The following is a 22,375-nucleotide window of genomic DNA, read 5'->3' on the forward strand; positions in this document are numbered from 1 at the left end:
ACTTCAGAAGGAAGTGGGGGAAAGAGCTCCGCGCTGATAGAGTTGGTATGCGGCTGCTGCGGGTCAGGCCTGATTCTCACCCAGCACGTTCTCAGCTTTGTTTCTTCTTAACTTTATTTTTGAACACCATTTTCACATGGAGCATGAATAAAGCCTTCTTGTCACGTCCTGTAGATAAAATTTTAGTACTAGGTCATGACCTTCCTGAGAGAGAGGTTCCTGGTCTAAAAACTCTGGTTGAGAGCCAGCAGGTGCTGTGGTTATTAAGGTGTTGGATCCCACACGGCTGACTGTATGGTTCAAGTCCTGGACCTGGCAGCTTGAAAAATATGCTGAGCATGTGTGTGTGCAGGCCCAAAATCCTGGGAGGAGAATGGAGAAGGCACTGTGGCGTGACCATCTTCCCAGGGAAATGATTTCTCACTTGAGCATGTGCCCTATGACAAAAATCTAAAAAAATAAGAGTCTGGTTGATTTATGTGGTGAGATTTTGTGAGAGCTGGACTGGCTCCAGAATTGCTCCTTGACACATAGTTTCCAGTTGCTTTCACTTTTTCTCACTCTCTCTCTTTCGTGATTGCTAGGAGTTACGTGCACTAGTCAGAGAGAAGAAAGAGAGAAAGCACCCCTTAACGGGGCATGGTCACACTGCAATACCCTCCTTCCACTCCTCCATCGTTTGGGAATCTGGGGCACACCTACACACGTACCAGTGTGTTTTCAAGCCTTCAGGTACTGGATTCCAACTGCAGTTGGCCACGTGGGATCCAGCGCCTTATCCACTAGGCTGTGGAGCTGTCCCTTCCAGTTGATCTCTTGAAATTTTTTCCCATCCTAGTTTTTTTTTCCCCCAAAGTCTAATAATAATAGTAATGATAATAATGATACAAAATGTAAAGCAATATAAATGGATAGCACATCTTCCAGCTAATTTTGTTTGGAGAAAGATTACAACTCTCAGGAGTACAAAATGACTAAAGGTCCCTTTATGTACTGCTACTTACAATAAGAGGAGATCTACATACTGCGCCATTTAAGAAATAGTATTGGCCCAGTTCCTGTGGTGCAGTGGGCAGCGCATGGCCTGTGGAACCTGAAGCCACATACCAACCACAGTTCCCGGCTCTAGCCTGGTCAGCCTGAAAAGACACCAGGCATATGTGCACATTCCCAGGACCCTGGAAAGCCGGGGGGTCGGGAGGAAGAGAATATGGAATGACAAAGCCTTGTGGAGAGCGCTCCTCTCTCTGTCTTGTGTGTGCACACACACCCTATCACAACTTTTTAAAAACTTTTTTTTTTAAGGCTTTTGCCATAGAGCACATGTGCTCACTGGAGACACAGAGGTAAAGTGAGAAATCATCCCCCCAGGGGGATTCCCTTCTCCATTCCAATCCCTTCTCCTCCATTCTCCTCTTAGGCTTTTGGGCATGCACATGCTCGTGGCTTGATTTTCAAGCTTCTGGGTCTGGGACTTGAACCGCAGTTGACCATGTGGGAATCAAGTACCTTAACCACCATGCCACGTGTTGGCCCCTTTGTAAAAAATTCTTCTTTTTTTAAATTTTATTTATCCATTCATTTATTTTTAGTTTGACCAGAGAGTGAGAAAGAGGGAAAGTGAGAAAGCAAGATGCTGGGTCTGGGACTTGAACTGTGGTCGGCCATGTGGGAGTGTCCAGCACCTTAACCACCATACCACCCGCTGGCCCCATAAAAAGTCTTCTTAATCAAATAGAAAACACTGGGCTGGCTCCATAGCCTAGTAGTTAAATGAGCCATATCTCACATGGCTGACTATAGTCTGAATCTCGGCCCTGGCAGCTTGAAAAACAATGGGATAAAGAAATGGAGAAGGGATTGTGCCACTGCAGAGTGCTTTCTCTTTCTCCCTCTCTGGCAAGTACACACTCCCTCTGGTAATTATAAAATATATATGTATCTTATTGTTTAAAAAAAACTGTCCTTAGGGGGACTAGCAGTTAGAGTAATGGCTATGTCGCTGGACTCTCATGTAGTTGACCGCAATTTGAGTCCTGGACCTGGTGGCTTAAACTCATGCCAGGCGGGTGTGCGTGCGTGCCCAAGATCCCGAGAGGAGAAGGGAGGAGAAGGGAGGGTGGCATAGCCATCCCTCCTGGGGAGTGATTTCTCGCTTTCTGTCTCTATGTCTCTCTCTGTCTTTCTGGTGAGCGCACGCGCCCTATAGCAAAAACTTCTCCAAAAAAGAGAAAAAGACAATTGTCCTTGGTCTTTCCCACTGTACAAGATGACAGGTAAAAAAGCTGCAAAACAGGATACTAAAGAGAAGAAACCTGAAGCCATGAAGGCTGATGCCAGTGGCAAGGTTAAAAAGAGTGACCCCAAGGCTAAAAACAAGAAGGGGAAGCCCCATTGCAGCAGAAACCCTGTCCTAGTCCGGGGCATTGGCAGGTACTCCCGGTCTGCCATGTTTTCCAGGAAGGCCATGTACAAGAGGAAATACTTGGCCACTAAATCCAGGATCCAAAAGAAAAAGGAGAAGGTTCTTGCGACTGTCACAAAACCAGTTGGTCGGGAACCAGCAGTTAGTGTAATGGCTATGTCGCTGGATTCCCACATAGTTGACCGCGGTTCGTGTCCCGGACCCGGTGGCTTAAAACTCACGCCGGGCGCGTGTGCGTGTGTGCCCAAGATCCCAAGAGGAGAATGGAGGAGAAGGGATTGCGGCATGACCATCCCCCCTGGGGGGTGATTTCTCGCTTTCTGTCTCTCTGTCTCTCTCTGTCTGTCTGGCAAGCGCACACGCCCTATAGCGAAAACCTCTCAAAAAAAAACCAAAACCAAAACAAAACAAAACAAAAAAACCAGTTGGTGGAGACAAGAATGGTGGTACCCAGGTGGTTAAACTGCACAAAATGCCTAGGTATTATCCTACTGAAGCTGTGCCTCAAAAGCTGTTGAGCAACAACAAAAAACCCTTCAGTCAGCGTGTGAGAAAGCTGCGAGCCAGCATCACTCCTGGGACCGTTCCGATCATCCTCACTGAACGCCACAGAGGCAAGAGAGTGATTTTCCTTAAGCAGCTGAGCAGTGGCTTGCTACTTGTAACTGGACCGCTGGTTCGCAATCGAGTTCCACTGCGTAGAACACACCAGAAATTTGTCATTGCCACCTCCATGAAAATAGATATCAGCAAAGTAAAAATCCCCAAACATCTCACCGATGCTTACTTCAAGAAAAAGAAACTGCAGAAGTGCAGACACCAGGAAGGTGAGATCTTCGACACAGAGAAGGAGAAATACAAGATTTTAAAGCAGTGCAAGGTTGATCAGAAAGCTGTGGACTCGCCAATTTTTACCAAAAATCAAAGCTGATCCTCAGCTCCAGGGCTACCTGCAGTCCGTGTCTGCCCTCACGAATGGAGTCCATCCTCACAAACTGGTGTTCTAAATTTGTCAAGAACCTAATTAAATAACTGACCATGTATAAAACAACAAAACAAAAAAACTGTCCTTGGCCCAGCTAGGTGGCATGGTCGTTAAGGTGGCTGGATCCCACATGGTCGACTCTGCACAGGTTGAGTCCTGGACCTGGTGACTTGAAAAACATGCTGGCCATGTGTGTCTAGTGGAGAGAGAGTGGAGAAGGGACTGCAGCATGGTCAACCGCCATGGGGGAGTGCTTTTTAACTTTCTTTCTCTCTCTGGTGAGCACACACCCTCTAACAAACTAAAAAAAAAAAAAATGAACTGTCCTAAAATATTTACGTTTTCCTTCTTTATATGTCATGATTAGTAACTGAATGTGATAAAAATAAGCACACACTAAAGGTGGATGTGGAAAGTCTAGAAACACTGCAACAACTACTTAGAAACAAAATGAATTTTTTTTTTTTTTGGAGAGGTTTTTGCTATAGGGCATGTGCGCTCACCAGAAAGACAAAGAGACAGAAAGCGAAAAATCACCCCTCTAGGGGTGATGGCCATGCCACAATCCCTTCTTCTCCACTCTCCTCTTGGGATCATGGGCACGCACATGCATGCGCCTGGCATGAGTTTAAGCCACCAAGTCTGGGACTCGAACTGCAGTCGACCACATGGTGTCCCGGGTTTTTAGCCATTAGGCCATCTGCTAGTCCCCAAAATGGATTTTAATAAAGAAATAAAATGGGCAATTAAAAATCTATACATCAGGACCAGCAGATGGAGTAAGAGTTACATCACTGGACTCCCACATAGCTGACTGCGGTTTGAATCCCAGACTGAGTGGCTTAAAACTCACACCGGGCTCGTGCATGTGTGTGCCTAAAATCCATAGAGGAAAATGTAGAAGAGATTGTGGCGTGCCCAAGATCCCAAGAGGAGAATCAAGGAAAAGGGATCACAGCATGGCCAGCCCCCCCTGAGGGCTGATTTCTTGCTTTCTGTCTCTCTTTTTCTCTCTGTCTTTCTGGTGAGTGCACGTGCCCTATAGCAAAAAGCTCTCAAAAAAAAAAAAAAAAAAAAAACCTGCAGTCAGCCATGTGGGATCTGGCTTTCTACTCATGGCGCTTAACTGCTGCACTGCAGCCCAAAACCTCTCAATTTTAATTTCAAATAGGGTAAATATAAAAATATATAATCCCCATACACAAAAGCTCTTATTATTTTTTAAGTTTTGCACATGCACTTGCTGAAGAGAGACAGAGAGGGGGGAGAGAAGGAGAGAGAGAAAGTGAGAAATCACCCCCCAGGGGGTTTAGAACTAGAACTATGCTTTTCAACCCTTACTGTGTATCAGAATCACTGGGAGCATTTAAAAAATATAGATGCTAGGGGCCAGCAGGTGGCATGGTGGTTGAGGCGCTGGACTGATGGCAAATCATAGTTCAAGCCCTGGACCTGGAGGCCCGAAAATCACAACAAATAAATAAACAAACAAATATTTGTTATTTTTAAAGAAAATATAGATGTTTGGGAACTACCTCCAAAAATTTCCGATCCCCTTGGTTTGTGGTGGGGCTCAAATTAAATATGTTTTGATTGGTTTCGAGAGAGATTTTTGCTATAGGACATGTGCATGAGAGAGAAAAAAAAAAAAAATCAACCCCTAGCAGGGATGGCCATGCTGCAATCCCTACTCTTCTGTTCTTCTTCTGGGGTTTTGGACATGTACGTACACACGCCGGTGTGAATTTCAAGTCAGCAGGTCTGGGACTTGAATCATGCAGGCCAAAGTTCTTTTGTGCCCCCAATAATTTTACTTATTTATGTTTAGAGATTTTTGCTACAGGGCACATGCTTCCCCCCCCCCCCCCCCCCCACACACACACAGACAGAGGAAGTGAAGGTGAGAAATCACACCCTGGGAGGATGGCCATGTTACAATCCCTTCTCCCTTCTCCTCTCTGGATTTTGGGCGTGCACATACATATGCTCAGTGTGTTTCTAGCCACTGAATCCAGGACTTGAACCATGGTAAGCCATGTGGGAGTCTAGCACTCCAACTCATCACACCACCTAACTGCCCCAGTGCCCTCAATAATTTTAAATATAAGAGGGCTCAGGCATGTCTGAGAGGTGCTCTCTAGGGAAGCAATGCAGCCGTGCTCAGGGAATGCGGTGCTTGTAGACCAGGCTATGTGAGCAGAGTGTAAGCCCGCCAAGCAGCGGAGATTCTCTGCTGGTAGCTAAAGGTACAGTCTTAAAACAAAATGTCACTACAGACAGCAAATGACAAATAGAACACGCTGATGGCTACTGGGATAATGACTGGTTTGAAGAACACTGACTGTTAGACTTTAATTTTTATCTTTTGAACTCAGGTTGAATAACAGAAAAAAAAAGCTTAAGAAGCTGTGTCCCCAGTGATCACATTCTCAAGGCTTAGCACAGGCCTAGTGCACAGAAAGAGCTCAGTAAGCATTTGTTAAACAGATGAACTAAGACAGCGATGAAGTTCTGTAGTCAGACAGTAGGAAAACGGCTGTATCAGGAGGGACTGATAAAAATCAGTTCTCAAAGGAGCTGGAAAGATGAGAGTATCAGGATGCGGTGCCCTAACACTTTCCTCAAGAAACCCGAGCCCTCTCTTTGCATCTTGATCCTCTGTGCTTTCCTAGGAAAGTCTGATGAAGGGATATTAGTCATTTCGTCTCAAGCTTAACATCAACACAACATGACCTAAATAGAACTCTCAATTCTAAACCCACATGTCTATAAAAATACGCTTCGCTTGCACACTTCAACTAAATGTGGTTCTTTTCCCTTTATGACCTACATTTAACCCGTTAGCAAGTCCTGTAGTTCTGCTTCCAAAATAGCCACTTCCTTGTATCCCTACTCCATCACTCTAGTCCAAACCACTTTGTCTCTCATTTGGATTAATCTTGTATTTTATTTATCTTTTTTTTTTTTTTTTTTTTTTTGCTATAGGGCATATGTGCTCATGCATCAAAGAGAGAGAAAATGAGAAATCATCCCCCAGAAGGGATGGCCATGCTGCAATCCTTTCTCCTCCAGTCTCCGCTCAGGATTTTGGCCACACATGGCCAGTGTGATTTTTCAAGCCTCTGGGTCTGGGACTCGAACTGCAGTCAGCTATGTGGGACCCAGTACCTTGACCTCCACACCATCTGCTGGTTCTTGAATTAACTAACCCTAATACAACCTAGCTCATCCCTCTGGCATCCTCTGGTTTTCCCTGCCCCTACCCCCCTGCTCCTATGTTCTCCCCATAAGAGCCAGAGTTAGTTTCCTGACATTTCCGATCATATCATGCCACTCTTTGAAAAATTCTTCAAAGAGTGCCAGCAGGTGGCATGGTGGTTAGAGTGCTGGACATTCCCACAAGGCCGACTACGGTTCGAGTCCTGGACCTGCTGGCTTGCTTTCTCACTTTCCCTCTCCCTCTCTCAGATCAAATTAAAATAAATTAATGAATAAATAAAATCAAATAATTATTTTTAAAAAATCTTTAAAGGTTCTCACTGGACCTAAAATGAAATCCAAACTCCCTATTCTTGATCTAGAAGGCCCTCTCCATCTAGACTACCTGCCCTGCCCCATCACCTGCTCCCGCCACACTGGCCTTTCTCATTTTTCAGACTCCTAATTCCAGCATTCTCTGGAATCGTCTCCCAAAGATTATTTGGCTGTACCCCGCCCGCCCCGTTTAGTTCTTAACTCAGTGTTACCTCCCACCTTCTCAATGGTCTTTCCAGTTCACCATAGCTAAAGCCAGCACCTCTTCCCATAAAATGCTTCCCATATCATCTATTTTCCTTTCTCAATAGCACTTGTGACCTGAACTTAACTGCTTGTTTACTTGCTCCACGAGAGCAGGATCTTGTTTAGCTTGTGCAACACCATCAGCTCTATGCTCAAAAAAGTGAAAAAAGAGCCCAACCCATGGTAGACTTTAATAAATGCTAGCTAAATATTGAGCAAAGTACACATTCTTGACCATTAAAGAGTTTCTTCCTGGCAAACGGATTCCAAAGAAAAAGACATACATACATACAAAACAGAATCTTCAGCTGATCTAGGCTTCAGCTTTTAGAAGTGAATCAAAGGCAAGCCAACACAATGAAAGTTGTATAAATACACTTTTTTTTTTTTGTAGGATCTTTTTTTTTTTTTTTTTTGAGAGATTTTCACTGTAGGGCGCGTGCGCTCGCCAGACAGACAGAGAGAGACATAGAGACAGAAAGCGAGAAATCACCCCCCAGGGGGGATGGTCACGCTGCAATCCCTTCTCCTCCATTCTCCTCTCGGGATCTTGGGCACACACGCACACGCGCCCGGCGTGAGTTTTAAGCCACCGGGTCTGGGACACGAACCGCGGTCTACTACGTGGGAGTCCAGCAACATAGCCATTACGCTAACTGCTGGTTCCCTTGTAGGATCTTTTGATGAGAAATGCAGCCAAAAAGGTTCCTTATGTAGTAACTCAATGTTAGAAACATTAATTCTATTTTACAGAATCAAGTGTTGCCCAGTTCTAGAATTATAAAGCTAATTAAGGTCTTCTGACTAAAAACTAAAGCAAAACTTATTAAATTAATGATATGAATGAGGGGCTGGCAGGCAGCGTGGTGGTTGAGGGTTCTTGACTCCCATATGGCCAACTGCAGTTCGAGTCCCAGGACCTGGCAGCTTGCTCTTTTGCTTTCCCTCTCTCACTCTGGCCCTCTCTGGTCAAATTAAAATCAATAAATTAAAAAGTTAAATGATTTTAAAAAATATTTTAGATGTTTTTATTTCTTCAAATTTATTATTTATCAGGAGTGACTGAAATAAAAAATATAATTGAGTCCCATCATTGTCATCATCATGGAAATAACTTAAGAGAAAACTGGTCAGATGAATATTACTGCTTCCCATTTTCAACCAGTAAATAGTTGCCACTGATAGACAGCCATGGGGCTGTCAAAAATGCTTAAGATATGTTATACAACATGCCTGCTCACAGGAGAGAAAAACCTAGGAAATAACTTAGGTGAACTTCTTGATTTCGTCATACAAGACAAGCACAAAAACACCACCCATCCCTCTGAGAACATTGGACCACGCACCCTTGAAAAAAGCTTTGCCCCCTTCGTCTCGAGCAATTTTCCTCCAGCAGTCAAGCGTGCCTGTGTGCATATCAGTTCCTTTGCGCCCCAACTGCATCATCATGCGGTGACGAACAGTGTCAAACAGATAGGAAGTCAATCCGGCAACGGCGGTGACAGACTGTGCAATCATCCAGCTAATGAAGATATGAGTATTCTTGGGATCTGGAAGAATTCCCTTTGCAGTGACATAGATACCAAAGCAAGCAGCTCGGTAGACGATAATACTCTGCACGGACACGTTAAAGCCTTGGTATAGGCCCGTAATCCTATCAGATTTGTAGATCTTAACCAGACAGTTGCCGAGGACTTTGAATTCTCTTTCAGCTCCAGCTTTACCCACATCAGCTGCTAGACGGGTATGGGCAAAATCAAGAGGGTATACAAAGCACAAAGACGTGGCCCCAGCAGCACCACCGGATGCCAGGTTCCCAGCAAAGTAGTGCCAAAACTGGGTCCTCTTGTCCACACCACCCAGGAAGATCTGCTTGTATTTATGTTTGAAGGCAAAGTTGAGAACCTGGGTGGGAAAGTATCTGATGACATTGGCCAGGTTACCACGCCAGGACAGGACTCCCTGCTCCTTGGGAATATGAACCACACAGTCTATAATGCCCTTGTATTGCTTATCTGCAGTGATCTGCTTGCTGGCATGCTGCACCTGCAGCAGCAGCTTGACCCATTCAATGGGCGCTACCGCGGTCTTGGAGATGGCCGTGGCCACTCCACCTGCCAGGAAGTCCTTGGCAAAGGACACGGCGGCATCTGTCATGTTGAAAGGAAAGAGGAGGCAGGCGGCTGAGGGACGGGGCTGGACTGGGAACCGGCTTAGACTCCGGGACTCTGGGCAATAATTTTTTTTAAGAGAGGTTTTTGCTATAGGATGCATGTGCTTTCTGGAAAGATAGAAAGTGAATAATCAATCCCCCAGGAGGGGTGGCCACACCACAATCCCTTCTCCTCCACTCTCCTCTGGGGATTTTGGGCATTTGTGCACACGCATCCACGTGAGTTTTATGCCAGTCAGGTGTGTGGGATCAGATACCTTAAACACCAGGGGATAGAGACAACTCGAAAGAAATATTCTTGCTTCAGGTAAGCTAGTATCTTTCTTATTTTTTAAGAATTATTTTATTATTTATTTAATCATTTTAATTTTTTTGGAGAGGTTTTTGCTATAGGACACATGCACTCACCAGAAAGACAGAGACAGACAGAAAGAAATCACCCCCCCAGGGGGTTGGCCACACCACAATCTCTTTTCCTCCATTCTTCTCTAAGGATCTTGGACACTCATGCACACACGCCAGGCATGAGTTTAAGCCACCGGGTCCAGGACTTGAACTGTGGTTGGCTACGTGTGAGTCCAGTGACATAGCCATTAGGCCAACTGCTGGTCCCTACTCATTTTAATTTGACCAGAGAGGGATAGAGCAAGAACGAAAGAGAAAGTGAGAAAACAAGCCACCAAGTCTGGGACTTGATCCACGGTCAGCCACGTGGTAGTCCAGCGCCCTTAACCACATCACCTGCCAGCCTCAGTATTTTTTCTTTAAACATTTATTTATTTGTTTGTTGTGATTTCATTTTAAGAGATTTATGCTATAGGGAGGGTGTACTTGCCAGAGAGACAAGAAGTGAGAAATCACTCTCTAGGGGAAATGGCCTCACTGCAATCCCCTCTCCTTGATTCTCCTCTTGGGATCTTAGGCATGCCGTGTACATGTGCCCGGTGTGAGTTTTAAGCCGACGCATCTGGGACATGAACTGCAGTGTACTATGTGGAAGTCCAATGACGTAACCATTATGCCATCTGCTGGTCCCATTTGTTGTGATTTTCAAGCTACTGGGTTCAGGACTCAAACCAAGTTCAGCCATGTGGGCACCGAGCACTTTAACAACCATGTCACTTGCTGACTCCAAGCTAGTATCTTTGAAGTACCAAAAAAAAAAAAAAAATCTTACAAGAAAACAAAGAGAAAATGGAAGTTTTATTTGTGAAACAAGTCAATTTATTACATTTCAAACAAGGCCCTTTCCCCCTATAATTGTAACAAACCATTTTACGACACTACAACATAGTTTTTTTTTTTTTAGTATTTTCAGAAGGGAAAGATTGCTTTGGGAACTTAAGAAAGTAAATAATTTAGAAAGAACACCCATAGGAAATTTCTTTTTCAAAAATTTTTTAAAATAATTATTTAACTTTATTAATTTGTTTATTTCAATTTGACCAAAGAGGGACAGAGGGAGGGGGAGAGAGAGAGAGACAGAGAGAGAGAGAGAGAGAGAGAGAGAAAGCAAGCCACCAGGTCCAGGACTCGAACCGTGGTTGGCCATGTGGGAATCCAGTGCCTTTAGCCACCATGCCACCTGCTGGCCCCACTTTTTCAAATTTTAATATAGTAATACACTCTCTCATAGGTATATTTTTACCCAGTCTTTTTTCTTATAAGGAATCTATCAAGTACCATAGTCTCCCCTTTTCCGTGTTTTCATTTTCTGTGGTTACCACAGTACAATAATATTAAAAGAAAAAATTCCATAGAATATGTTATCGATATGTTTTAAACTGCATGCCACTCTGGGTAGTGTGATGACTCTCGTGCAGTTCCGCTTCATCCTGCCTGGGACACGAGTCATCCCTTTGTCTAGCATATCTGTGCTGTATATGCTAGCTACCTGTCAGTCACTTAGCAGACACCTTGGTTATCAGAATAAAAAAAAACATGGTATATACAGGGTTCAGTACTGCCTGCTGTTTCAGACACCCACTGGGATCCTGGAATGTATCCTCCATGGATATGGGGATACTACCATGCTAGCCAACAGAGTCTACATTTAGAAACTGACGTAGGAAAGGTTTATATTTAAATAGGAAATGAGCAATCTAAAACACAAATCACATGTCACTTTAACAAAGCAATTTACATACTTAGGTATTAATTAATTTATTTTATTTTTATTAAGATCCTAGCAAAGACTCAGTTGAACTGTATCTCAAGTTCAAACTACACTTGCTATCTAGGTAAATATCACAAGGGTCTATGTGACTAAGGGAAAAAGGTCACCTTGATGTTACATAGTTCCTTCTTTTAAAAACAAGGATTAAGTCAGGGCCATCTTTGTTCTGAATCTCTCCATTTTTGTCGGCAGAAGACTAACCATCTCTTTACTAAGTTCTAGCTCAACTTCTATTTCCTGGGCAGCCTCAGGGTGCTTTTCACAGTAATCAACGATAAATTTGTAATGTTCCAATGATGTCGCCAAATTTTCTAGCTCTTTCTTGGGATCTGCAGTGATGATTTTGCCATAAAGACGGGCAACTCGAAATTTAGCTAACATGGCAGGACGAAGAACATCTTCCCCTATGTGCTCAGGAAACACTTTATTTGGGTCTCTCAGGGAGTCTAAGAAGAGCTGATAGTACTTTAATGCTGACTTGTTAAGATTATTTATTTTTTTTACGATGTGTGAATCAGGATCCCTTAGCCTGTCAGCAATAGCAACCTTCAAATCCATCATGTCATAGTAAGCATGTGCAATTTCAAACTGAATCTGTCTGTTGACCAGCAGATAGTACTGTGGGTTCAGATCTGCAATCAGGGGTTCCAGCATGGCTATTCTGCGTTTGTGCATCTTGCACCGCCTTTCCATGTCCGTCTCAAAGAACGCGAGCACCTTAAACAGAGCACTGTGGTCCTGGACAACTTCAATGTGGTCAGTGACATAACCATCAATCTGAAAGAACTCTTTCGCCTCAAAGACATAGTGCTGACCCAATAAGAAAAGTTCTCGGGCTTCTTCAAAATCTAAAGGTTTCAAATAGCTCACTTTCTCTTCCACTGCAGAAATGGCATCACACAGTTCCCCGGTTCCAAACTGTACAGCCTTTTTCCTCATGCTCTCTTCTTCATCTAGTTCTTTTTTCCTTAAAGCTCTAAGTTCAGACTGTTTATCGAAATCAAGCTCTCCTATGTTGTCCTGAAAGAAAAATGAATTAATTATGGTTGAGCAGGAACCTTATCTTCTCAAATAATATTAAAGTAAGCATAAAAATAAAGAAAAGAAAACTTCTTACTTTCCAGCCTGAGTTAAGGAGGTATCGTAATTTTAACTATATTTTAAACTTTCTTTCTTCAGACCAGCTGGTGATGCAGCAGTTAAGATGACTGGATCCCACAACGCTGACTGCACAGTTCAAGTCCTATACCCAGCAGCTTGAAAAATATGCTAGACACACGTGTGTATATACCAAAGATCCCAAGAGGAAAATGAAGGAGGACACAGCCATCTCTCTAGGGGTGCTTTCTCACTTCTCTTATCTCTGTCTCTCTCTGATGAATGTTAATGACCTATTGCAGGCAATAAATAAATACAATGTAAAATAAATAAATAAATACATAAATAATAAATATTTTTTAAAAACTTTCTTTCTTCTGATTGTATTAAAAATTCAAGGGCCAGCAAGTGGCATGGAGGTTAAGGTGGCTAGATCCCATATAGCGGAGTGTGCAGTTCAAGTCCCAAACCCAGAAGTTTGAAAAACACACCAGGCATGTGCACGTACGTGCCCATAATCCCAAGAGGACACTGGAGAAGAAGGGATTGTGGTATGCCCATCCCCACTGGAAGGTAGTTTCTTTCTTTCCCTCTCACTGTGTCTCTCTCTAGTGAGTGCATGTTCCCTAAGGCAAAAAACCTCTTTAAAAAATGTTGCTTCAGATCTTTTTTATTTTTTAAAAAAATTATTTTATTAAACTTTATTTAATTTTAATTTGACCAGAGAGGGACACTGAGAGAGAGAGTAAAAGAGAGAGAGAGAAAGGGAAAGAAAGAAACCAAACGCCAGGTCTGGGACTTGAACCACAGTTGGCCATGTGGGAGTCAAGCACCCTTCACCACCACACCATCTGCCGGTCCCAACTGCTTCCTATCTTTACAGTGGTATACTTTCTTTTTTCTTTTTTTTTGAGAGAGATTTTTGCTATAGGGCACGTGCACTTGCCAGAGAGACAGAAAGCGAGAAATCACCCTCGGTGCAGGGAGAGGGGATGGCCACACTACAATTCCTTCTCCTCCACTCTCCTCTCAGGATTTTGGACATGCATGCACATGCCCCCAGCGTGAATTTCAAGCTGTCAGATCTGGGACTTGAACCATGGCCAGCCATGTGAGAGTCCAGTAATGTAACCATTACACCATTTGCTGGTCCCACAATGGTGTACCTTCTTTTCTCCAGCCTAATTAGTACCTACTCATCCCTAGAGCTTGCTTACAATGTCACTTCCTCCTCCAGTGTCTGCAAATGTCTCTTTTTGTACAGTTTCTCAGTTGCACTTTTACATGAAGTCAAAGATTAGCTCTATTTTTGTTCATCATTATGTCCCTTAAAACTTGGACAATGACTACCACAGAGCTGACATAATTAAAACCCTTAACTGAATGAATTATTTTAAAACCTAAAGAAGACCTTTCTTTTTTTTTTTTTCTTTTTTTTTTGGGAGAGGTTTTTGCTATAGGGCGTGTGCACTCACCAGACAGACAGAGAGATAGAAAGCGAGAAATCACCCCCCAAGGGGGATGGCCACGCCACAGTCCCTTCTCCTCCATTCTCTTCTTGGAATCTTGGGCATGCATGCACACGTGCCTGGCGTGAGTTTAAGCCACCGGGTCTGGGACGCAAACCGCAGTTGACTATGTAAGAGTCCAGCAACATAGCCATTACACTAACTGCTGGTCCCAAGAAGACCTTTCTGGTAAATATAAAGATGATCAAAGGATAAAGATTTTAAAGAAAAAAAAAAGGCCAGTTTAAGGAAAACCTGAGTAATTTAGTAGCACATTAACTATGTGCGTTTAAATTAATCAGTGATAAGTTCTAGTTCCCAGGTTGGAAACATCAACGAACTGAAGGGTGAGAGTTAAACCAAAGTGCCTTTTGCTTGACAAAGTGACTCCAAATGCTCGTCCTAAGTCCCTACATCTTCACTTGCTTCCTTGCTGTCTGTCTGCTGGTTCTCTATGATGCTTTCTCTCTAGCCCTCTGTGTCGCTCCAACTGTCCCTAACCCTCCTTTTCTATTGTCTCTCTTGCCAGACCAACACATCCTGCTCCAGCTTCTCTAGACATAAACCCCAGAGTTCTGCCTACTCCCCTTCTCTCCCTAATATGCCTGATCTTTCCCCTTTACCACTAAAATGACCTCATCTTTTCAACAACTATGCTTCTGGGGTTCTGAGGTCTGTTCATTTAGTAGGTTCACATGGATCTATATTATTTACTATTTAATACAGACATTTAGAAAAGGAAAAGCGTAATAACTCCTCTTTGTTTTATTTTCTCACGTAGTGGTTGGGAACTAGGATTCAGTATAGATTAGTAATAATGATAATGATGACAACATTTATCGAGAACTTAGTATGTCTTGGTACTTTTCTGAGGCCTTTACATATTCTGACTTAACCCTCATTTAATAATATTAAGTACCGGGGGCCAGCAGGTGGTGTGATGGTTAAAGCACTGGATCCCACATGGCTGACTACACAGTTTGAATCCTGGACCCAGGGGCTTGAAAAATCATGCCTAGCACGTATGTGTGCCCAAAATCCCAAGAGGAGAATGGAGAAGGGATTATGGTATGGCCATCCTCCCCAGAAGTGATTTCTCACTTTTGTTCTCTCTGTCTCTCCCTGGTGAGCACACATATGCTATAGCAAAACTGAAAAAAAGAAAAAAAAAAGATCAATAAGAATTATTTTCTGCCCTCAAGTTGCATACATTCTAAAAAGAGAAGATGTGAGATTACAAATAAGGCTAATACAAAACAAACTTTGACTTAACAACAGGTAAGAAATGTTGTATCACGGGACCAGCGGTTAGCATAATGGCTACGTTGCTAGACTCCCATGTAGTCCACTGTGGTTCAAGTCCTGGACCTGGTGGCTTAAACTCATGCTGGGCGTGTGTGTGTGTGTGTGCCCAAGATCCTGAGAGGAGAACAGAGGAGAAGGGATTGTGATGTGGCCATCCCTCTTTGGGGGGGGATTTCTCGCTTTCTGTCTCTCTGTCTCTCTCTGTCTTTCTGGAGAGTGCATGCAAAAAAACAAAAAACAAAAAAACCTCTCCATAAAAAAAAGAAATGTTGTATCAGAGTTTAAAGAACAAAGATGTTATCTGTAGGATATAAAAAAAATTCATTCAACAATTATTTATTGAGAATGTATTAAATTTGGATATAATACAATAAGAATATAATGAAGGCTCCACCTCTCAAGGACCTTATATGCTGGCCAAAGGAAATTCTTAAAGGAAGAGGTAGTATTTAAGATAGGCCTTGAACTGGGACCAGAAGATGGCATAGCGTTTACATCGCTGGACTCCCACATGGCTGACTGCAGTTTGAGTCCTGGACCTGATGGCTTAAAACTCACGCCAGGCACATGTGCGTGCATGCATGTGTACCCAAGATCCTGGGAGGAGAATAGAGGAGAAGGGATCGCATGTGGTTATTTCTCACTTTCCCTCTTCTCATTGCCTCTCTCTCTCTCCAGCTGTGCACCTGCATCCTGAAGTAAAAACCTCTTTAAAAAAAAAAAAAAGATAGGCCTTGAACAATCAGTAAAGATTTTTTTCTTTTTTCTTTTGGAGAGGTTTTCGCTATAGGGCGCGTGCACTCGCTAGACAGACAGACAGAGACAGAAAGCGAGAAATCACCCCCCAGGGGGGATGGTCACGCCACAATCCCTTCTCCTCCATTCTCCTCTAGGGATCCTAGGCATGCACTCACACGCCGGGTCCGAACTGTGGTCGGTCGATTACGTGGGAGTCCAGCGACATAGCCATTATGCTAACTGCTGGTTCCCAATCAGTAAAGATTTTAAAGGTGGAAATGAGGAAGACAATCAAGAAACATTTATAAGAGCATCTGACAAGTCTTTCATAATAAACACACAGGGCACCCAACAAGCATGATCCCCACTATACACTTTTACCTGTACCTGCTCATTTTTATAAAAAGGCCACTTTGGACTGTGTTACCTGCATGGACAACTGGGCATTCTGCATGAGAGTCAAGCAGTATTTGATCCAGCATCTTGCTATTTCTCCTTTTCTTTGATGATAAAGCTCCGGCACATCTCCTTCAGCTTCGGGAGCTAAAATTATACATGCAATTTGTCCAAGTTAATGGTGCCAATTATAACTTTCTTTATTCCTTTTTTCTTATTTTATAAAACTTTTTTCTAAAGAATTATTGTATTTAACTTTATTATTATTATTTTTTAAATTTTTACCAGAGAGCGAGTGAGTGGGAGCAAGAGAAAGTGAGAAAGCAAGCCACCAGGTCTGGGACTTGAATTGCGGTCAGCCATGTGGGAGCCTAGAGTCCTTAACCACCACACCACCTGCTGGCCCCCCTTTTTTCTTATTTTTGCTATAGGGAAGGAGGGAGAGGGGAAGGGGGAGGGGGAGGATCAGGGGGAGAGGGAGAGGAGAAAGAGAAAGAGAAAGAGAAAGAGAAAGAGAAAGAGAAAGAGAAAGAGAAAAAAAGAAAAAGAGAAAAATGACAAAGCACACCCAGCGGGACTGGCTACGTGGCAATCCCTTCTCTTTCATTCTCCTCTCAGGACTTTGGGCACACATGCACATGCGCTTGGAGTGTTTTTCAAGCCACTAAGTCCAAGACTCAAACTGTGTAGTCAGTCATGTGGGATTCAGCTGCCTTAACCATCATGACACTAGCTGGCTCAACGCTGGTAACTTTGTGTACTAGGATCTATTTTATTTTACTTTTTCCTGATTATAAAAGTAACAAATCCTCACTGAACTGTTGAGAAAAAACAAACCCAAATCCTACTACCTGTAGGTACTATTATTTCTGCCTTTTTCTTTCTAGTTTTTTCTTATGTTTTAACTATAGATAGAAATTATGATCACAAAATATATTGTTGTGTGTGTGTGTGTGTGTGTGTGTGTGCATGCTAAAAGGTTCATGCACTCACTTGAGAGAGACAGAGTGAGAGGGATCAACAATAAATAATTTGCTCATTCCAAGCATTTTAAAAACCAGGATATTGTAATTTTTTCAGCTTCTTATTAAAGAGCAAAAACAAAATTATCAGTGCATGATTTAGTTTTCATTAATTTTTTAAAAACAAGTGCTTTTTATTTATTTTAGTTTTTTTTGCTATTGCTAGCTTTTTTGCATGCATGCACCCTATAGCAAAAATGCTCAAAAAAACAAAAAAACAAAAACAAAAAAAACACCACAAACCTTCAAAATAGAAAGTTTTCTTTTCTTTTCTTTTTTTTTTGAGAGGTTTTTGTTATAGGGTACATGTGCTCGTCAGAAAGACAAAAAGTAAGAAATCACCCCCCCCCCCGGGGTGGCCATGCTGCAATCCTTTCTCCTCTAATCTCCTCTCGGGATCTGAGGTACACACGCACACGCACCCGGCGTGAGTTTAAGCCACCGGGTCCGGGAATCGAAACGCAGTCGACAACATGGGAGTCCAGTGAAACAGCCATTATGCCAACTCCTGGCCCCAAAATATGTGTCATGAAAGAAAAAAAAGTTTTTTTTGAGAGGTTTCTGCTACAGGGTGCATGCACTCACCAGAAAGACAGAAAGAGAGAGACAGAAAGAGAGAAAGCACCCCCCAGCGGGGATGGCCACGCTGTAATCCTTTCTCCTCCATTCCTCTCTGGGAATCTTGGGCACGCACGCACATGCACCCAGCGTGAGTTTAAGCCACTGGGTCTGGGACTCGAACTATGGTCAACTACATGGAAGTCCAGCGACATAGCCATTACACCAACTGTTGGTCCCTAACTTTTTTTTGAGTAAAACTATTTAATGGGGGCCAGAACGTGCTGTAGTGGTTAAAGTGCTAGACTCCCATATGGCCGACGGCGGTTCAGACTGCAGACTTGGCAGCTTTAAAAACATTTGTACCCCAAATCCCAGGAGACTAGAGGAGAAAGTACTGTGGCATAGCCATTGCCCCAGGGGGTGATTTCTCATTTTCCCTCTGTCTCTCTCTGGCAAGTGCATGTAACCTATGGCAAAAACTTTATTCTAAAAAAAAAAAAAAAAGCTATTTAATGAAACATGTATACATAAACTTACCATCTTCTGTGGCTAGAATCTTTCCAGTTTGGCCAAAAATGACATTAGCAGCTGATAAACAGTGCCTGGCCTCCATAAAGCATAGCTGTTGGTGAAATAAACAAGAGTCAATCACATGGCCATATGTGTAACTAATACTTGTATAAATTATTTTAATATAGGAAAAGCTATAAAATTAGCTAAAAACTAGTTCTAAGGAAGTTCTGCATAGTTGCAGAACATTAAGAAAGCAAAAAAGACATATTACAGTATTATCTGGTTAAAGAGTTAACTCAAAGATGAAAATAACAATGCCCCAAAACTCTTAACCATAAGTCGAACTGGCTGAAAGATACCTGCTGACTGAGTAAGCTCTCCTCCTGTAACCTGTAAACAGATAGGGGCACCTATCACCCTAGGCCCAGACTGCCTCAGAGAGTCCTTTAGGTTGATCTAAATATGCAGTCCTGTGCACAATGAATTCTTAGACCATGTACATTTTGTCAGAGGGTTAAAGATTTAATAGTTTATTTATTTATTTTTCTCAAGAGACAGGGTCTGCTATGTTTCCCAAGCCAGCATTGAAACTATGATCCTCCTGCTTCAGGCTCTCAAGTAGTTGAGATTAAAGGTGCACAACACCAACACACCCAGCTAAAGTTTAATTTCTATTAGGTTTAAAGATTCCCTTTACATTCTACCCTTCAAAGGCAAAAAGGATAAATTTTGATAGGAAGAAATTTCTGTCTTCTGAAAATTTTGAATTTACATATACCAACGTTTCCCACCAAGTTTTAAAGTCATATATTTCTACATATGAATTTTATGGAACTGCTTTACCAACATAGTTGAAGACTTCATAATGTAAGATTGGGTATGGTAAACTTCTCAAACACTTAGAAGATCTCCTTGTTAATATAAACACTGTGTGGGGCCAGCCAGTGTGGTGGTTAGGATGGCTGGATCCCACATGGCAACTGTGCCTGGTAGCTTGAAAATAATACTCCAGGAATGTGTGCACGTGTACTCAAAATGCCAAGAAGAGAGAGGAGGAGAAGGGACTATGGCATGGCCATCCCCCTGAAGGAGGGGTGCTTTTTCATTTTTTTAAAATATATATATATATATATATATATATAAACACTTTGTATTTGTCATGTAAGTCACAGGACAACCCAGCAGAAGTACAAAGTTAAAGTCCAACTTTTAGGTGGAAGCCACCCTCATGAAATAAAAAACCTACTTCATATAAGTAATACCTGAAAGACTTTAAATGGTTGACTATGACTTTAAAACCTCATCATTAAATGTATCTCTCCATTATGACAAATTCAGAAGTCATCTTGAACAGCTGGGAACCATGTGAGTACTAGTCCAGCAACATCAATAGATCAAAATGCTGGTGCTACACTTTGAAAGCCAAACGAAAATTGCAGTTTACATAAAGAAGCTGGTTCTCCTCTATAATCCCTGTCCCATCATTATCACTTCAGCTTCATCCAGACTGGTTCCCTGTGAGCAATCACTGTTAACAGTGACTGCCCTGTGCCCTCTAGGTGGCTGGTAAATGTGGGACTTCAGTACCTGCCAGGTAGGGACTCACCGAATAACAAAACCTGGAATAAGATGAAGATGATAATGATATAAATGACCAAAGTGTTTTTAAAACCATGGTTCAAACTTTTTTTTTTGCAATATAACTGAGCTGGTTTTAATAAAAACAGAAGTGTTTTAAGTAAAAAATAAAAATGAGAGGTGGGATACTCATGAAAATTATTGCATGCTCCACATAAGTAATGCTTAACAACTTTAAATTTTAAATCACACTTTAAATTAACATTCAGATATCTTAATATTACTCATATCCATAGAGTTTTAAGTGTTAATTAAAATCACAGTGAATATAAAATTTTCAAGTTGCTAAACAGAATGGACAAGGGGCTTCCAATAGCTATAAGGAAGGTGCCACGAACAGAGGCCCTGAGTAACACATTTGGGACGATGACCACAATGGGATGGATTTATGAGAATTAGATTTTACTGAATGCTCTGATATATGCGGTAGCGTTACTTACACGCTTGATCTTAGACCAAAGTCCTAGAAGCGATGCTGCAGCCACCACAGCCCTTTCTCTCCTGCTAATAGCTTTTCTGAATGAAATTCTGTGGGATAATACTTTAAACATAGGGTGCATTTACAGAACCAATACTAACAAAAAGTGTAGAAAGATAAAGGGCCAAAGGTAACGCAGCAGGTAACCAGAGGGATTAAAGAAGGAACTTTGAGAAGCAGAGAATTACCAAAATTTCAGGGGCTTGTGAATTAGAAATACAAATAAAAGTAATTTCTATTGCTAAGACATTTCATTAAAGACTAACAGAAAATCTGGTTGGAAAAGGTAGCTTAAAAGCATTTTAGCATTAGAAACTCTTAAAAGACTAAAGGAATAAATGAGTCAATTAAGAGTCCATCAACATAATGTGAGCAGCTCTGATCGACAACTAGGAAGCTCAAATCTGTCCCCCTGTAACCATCAGAAAAAGCATGCCATAAACACCTGGAACTTTGGAACTCAGTAGAGATATTTCTGACACTGAAAAAATATTACAGAGGAGTTAATTCTGAAAAATAACTGAAATGCATCACATGCTTTTATCAAAGCCCACATTTAACAGTCAACTTCCTCAGACAAATTCTCGTAGTTACCAGATTACCATTACATAAAGATAAAGTTATACCGATAATGAGATAAAATCTGCAATTTAAGGTAACACCCCGCTAAGACGAATTATGACGGTGTGCCTATTATTAAAAAAGAATTGTTCTTAGGTTACATGTAATTTTAGGAGTTACCAATGTGTAAGATAATGATAAAACTTAGTATTTTAAGACTCAAAATGACTCACACAACAAAAAGCTACAAAACTTTAGTACACTGGCAAACTGGGCTACGTTTTCCTGCCCAGTGTTTTCACGTCATAAAGCTGTATGTTTTTAAAAGATGCTACTTTCAAGGTATAATTGGTTTTATTTTTGTACTCACTAGTGGTACTCTGCTAGTAAAACTACTTTGAGCTTACTTTATTGATGTAGAATTGAGACAGGGTGGCAGCATTAATAGCCCACTCTATAGGCTGGTAGGCATTGTGCTCAAGCTGGCGTTTCAGTGTACTGTGACAGTAATGGGCAGCCTTCTCAAACATTTCCATGTGCTGGTAGACTTGAGCCAGGTAATACAGGTTATGCGTATAAACTTTCTCAAATCTGTGAAGAAAAAAAACAGTATTTGCCTAATGGTTTAAGACTTATAATTTCATGGGAACCAGCAGTTAGCGTAATGGCTATGTTGCTGGACTCCCACGTAGTCAACCGCGGTTCGCGGCCCGGACCCGGTGGCTTAAAACTCACGCCGGGCGCGTGTGCGTGCGTGCCCAAGATCCCGAGAGGAGAATGGAGGAGAAGGGATTGCGGCGTGACCATCCCCCCTGGGGGGTGATTTCTCGCTTTCTGTCTCTATGTCTCTCTCTGTCTGTCTGGCGAGCGCACGCGCCCTACAGTGAAAATCTCTCCAAAAAAAAAAGACTTATAATTTCATGTATATTTATCTTAGTACTCTCACCAACCCTTTCAGTTGGGTTTGCATCCATTTGACACAAGAATCTGCATTACAAATTTGAATAAGGGCACACAA

The 22,375-nt window shown here is 42.2% G+C and overlaps 1 protein-coding gene and 1 pseudogene across 1 annotated transcript in view; both read right to left on the reverse strand.

Moving 5' to 3' along the window:
• Positions 1–8,427: 8,427 nt before the first annotated feature.
• Positions 8,428–9,409, reverse strand: LOC102495838 (ADP/ATP translocase 2 pseudogene; annotated as a pseudogene).
• Positions 9,410–10,880: 1,471 nt separating this feature from the next.
• Positions 10,881–22,375, reverse strand: part of KIFBP (kinesin family binding protein) — a gene marked incomplete in the record, with an annotated part of 28,907 nt that continues 17,412 nt past the window's right edge. Inside the window, 4 exon segments of the mRNA XM_027772041.1 lie at positions 10,881–12,559; positions 16,616–16,731; positions 18,705–18,789; positions 21,765–21,948. Coding sequence (XP_027627842.1) covers positions 11,684–12,559; positions 16,616–16,731; positions 18,705–18,789; positions 21,765–21,948 — 1,261 coding nt within the window.

The sequence above is a fragment of the Tupaia chinensis genome, unplaced genomic scaffold (genome assembly GCF_000334495.1).
Source record: "Tupaia chinensis unplaced genomic scaffold, TupChi_1.0 Scaffold000250_1, whole genome shotgun sequence".
Lineage (NCBI taxonomy): Eukaryota > Metazoa > Chordata > Mammalia > Scandentia > Tupaiidae > Tupaia > Tupaia belangeri.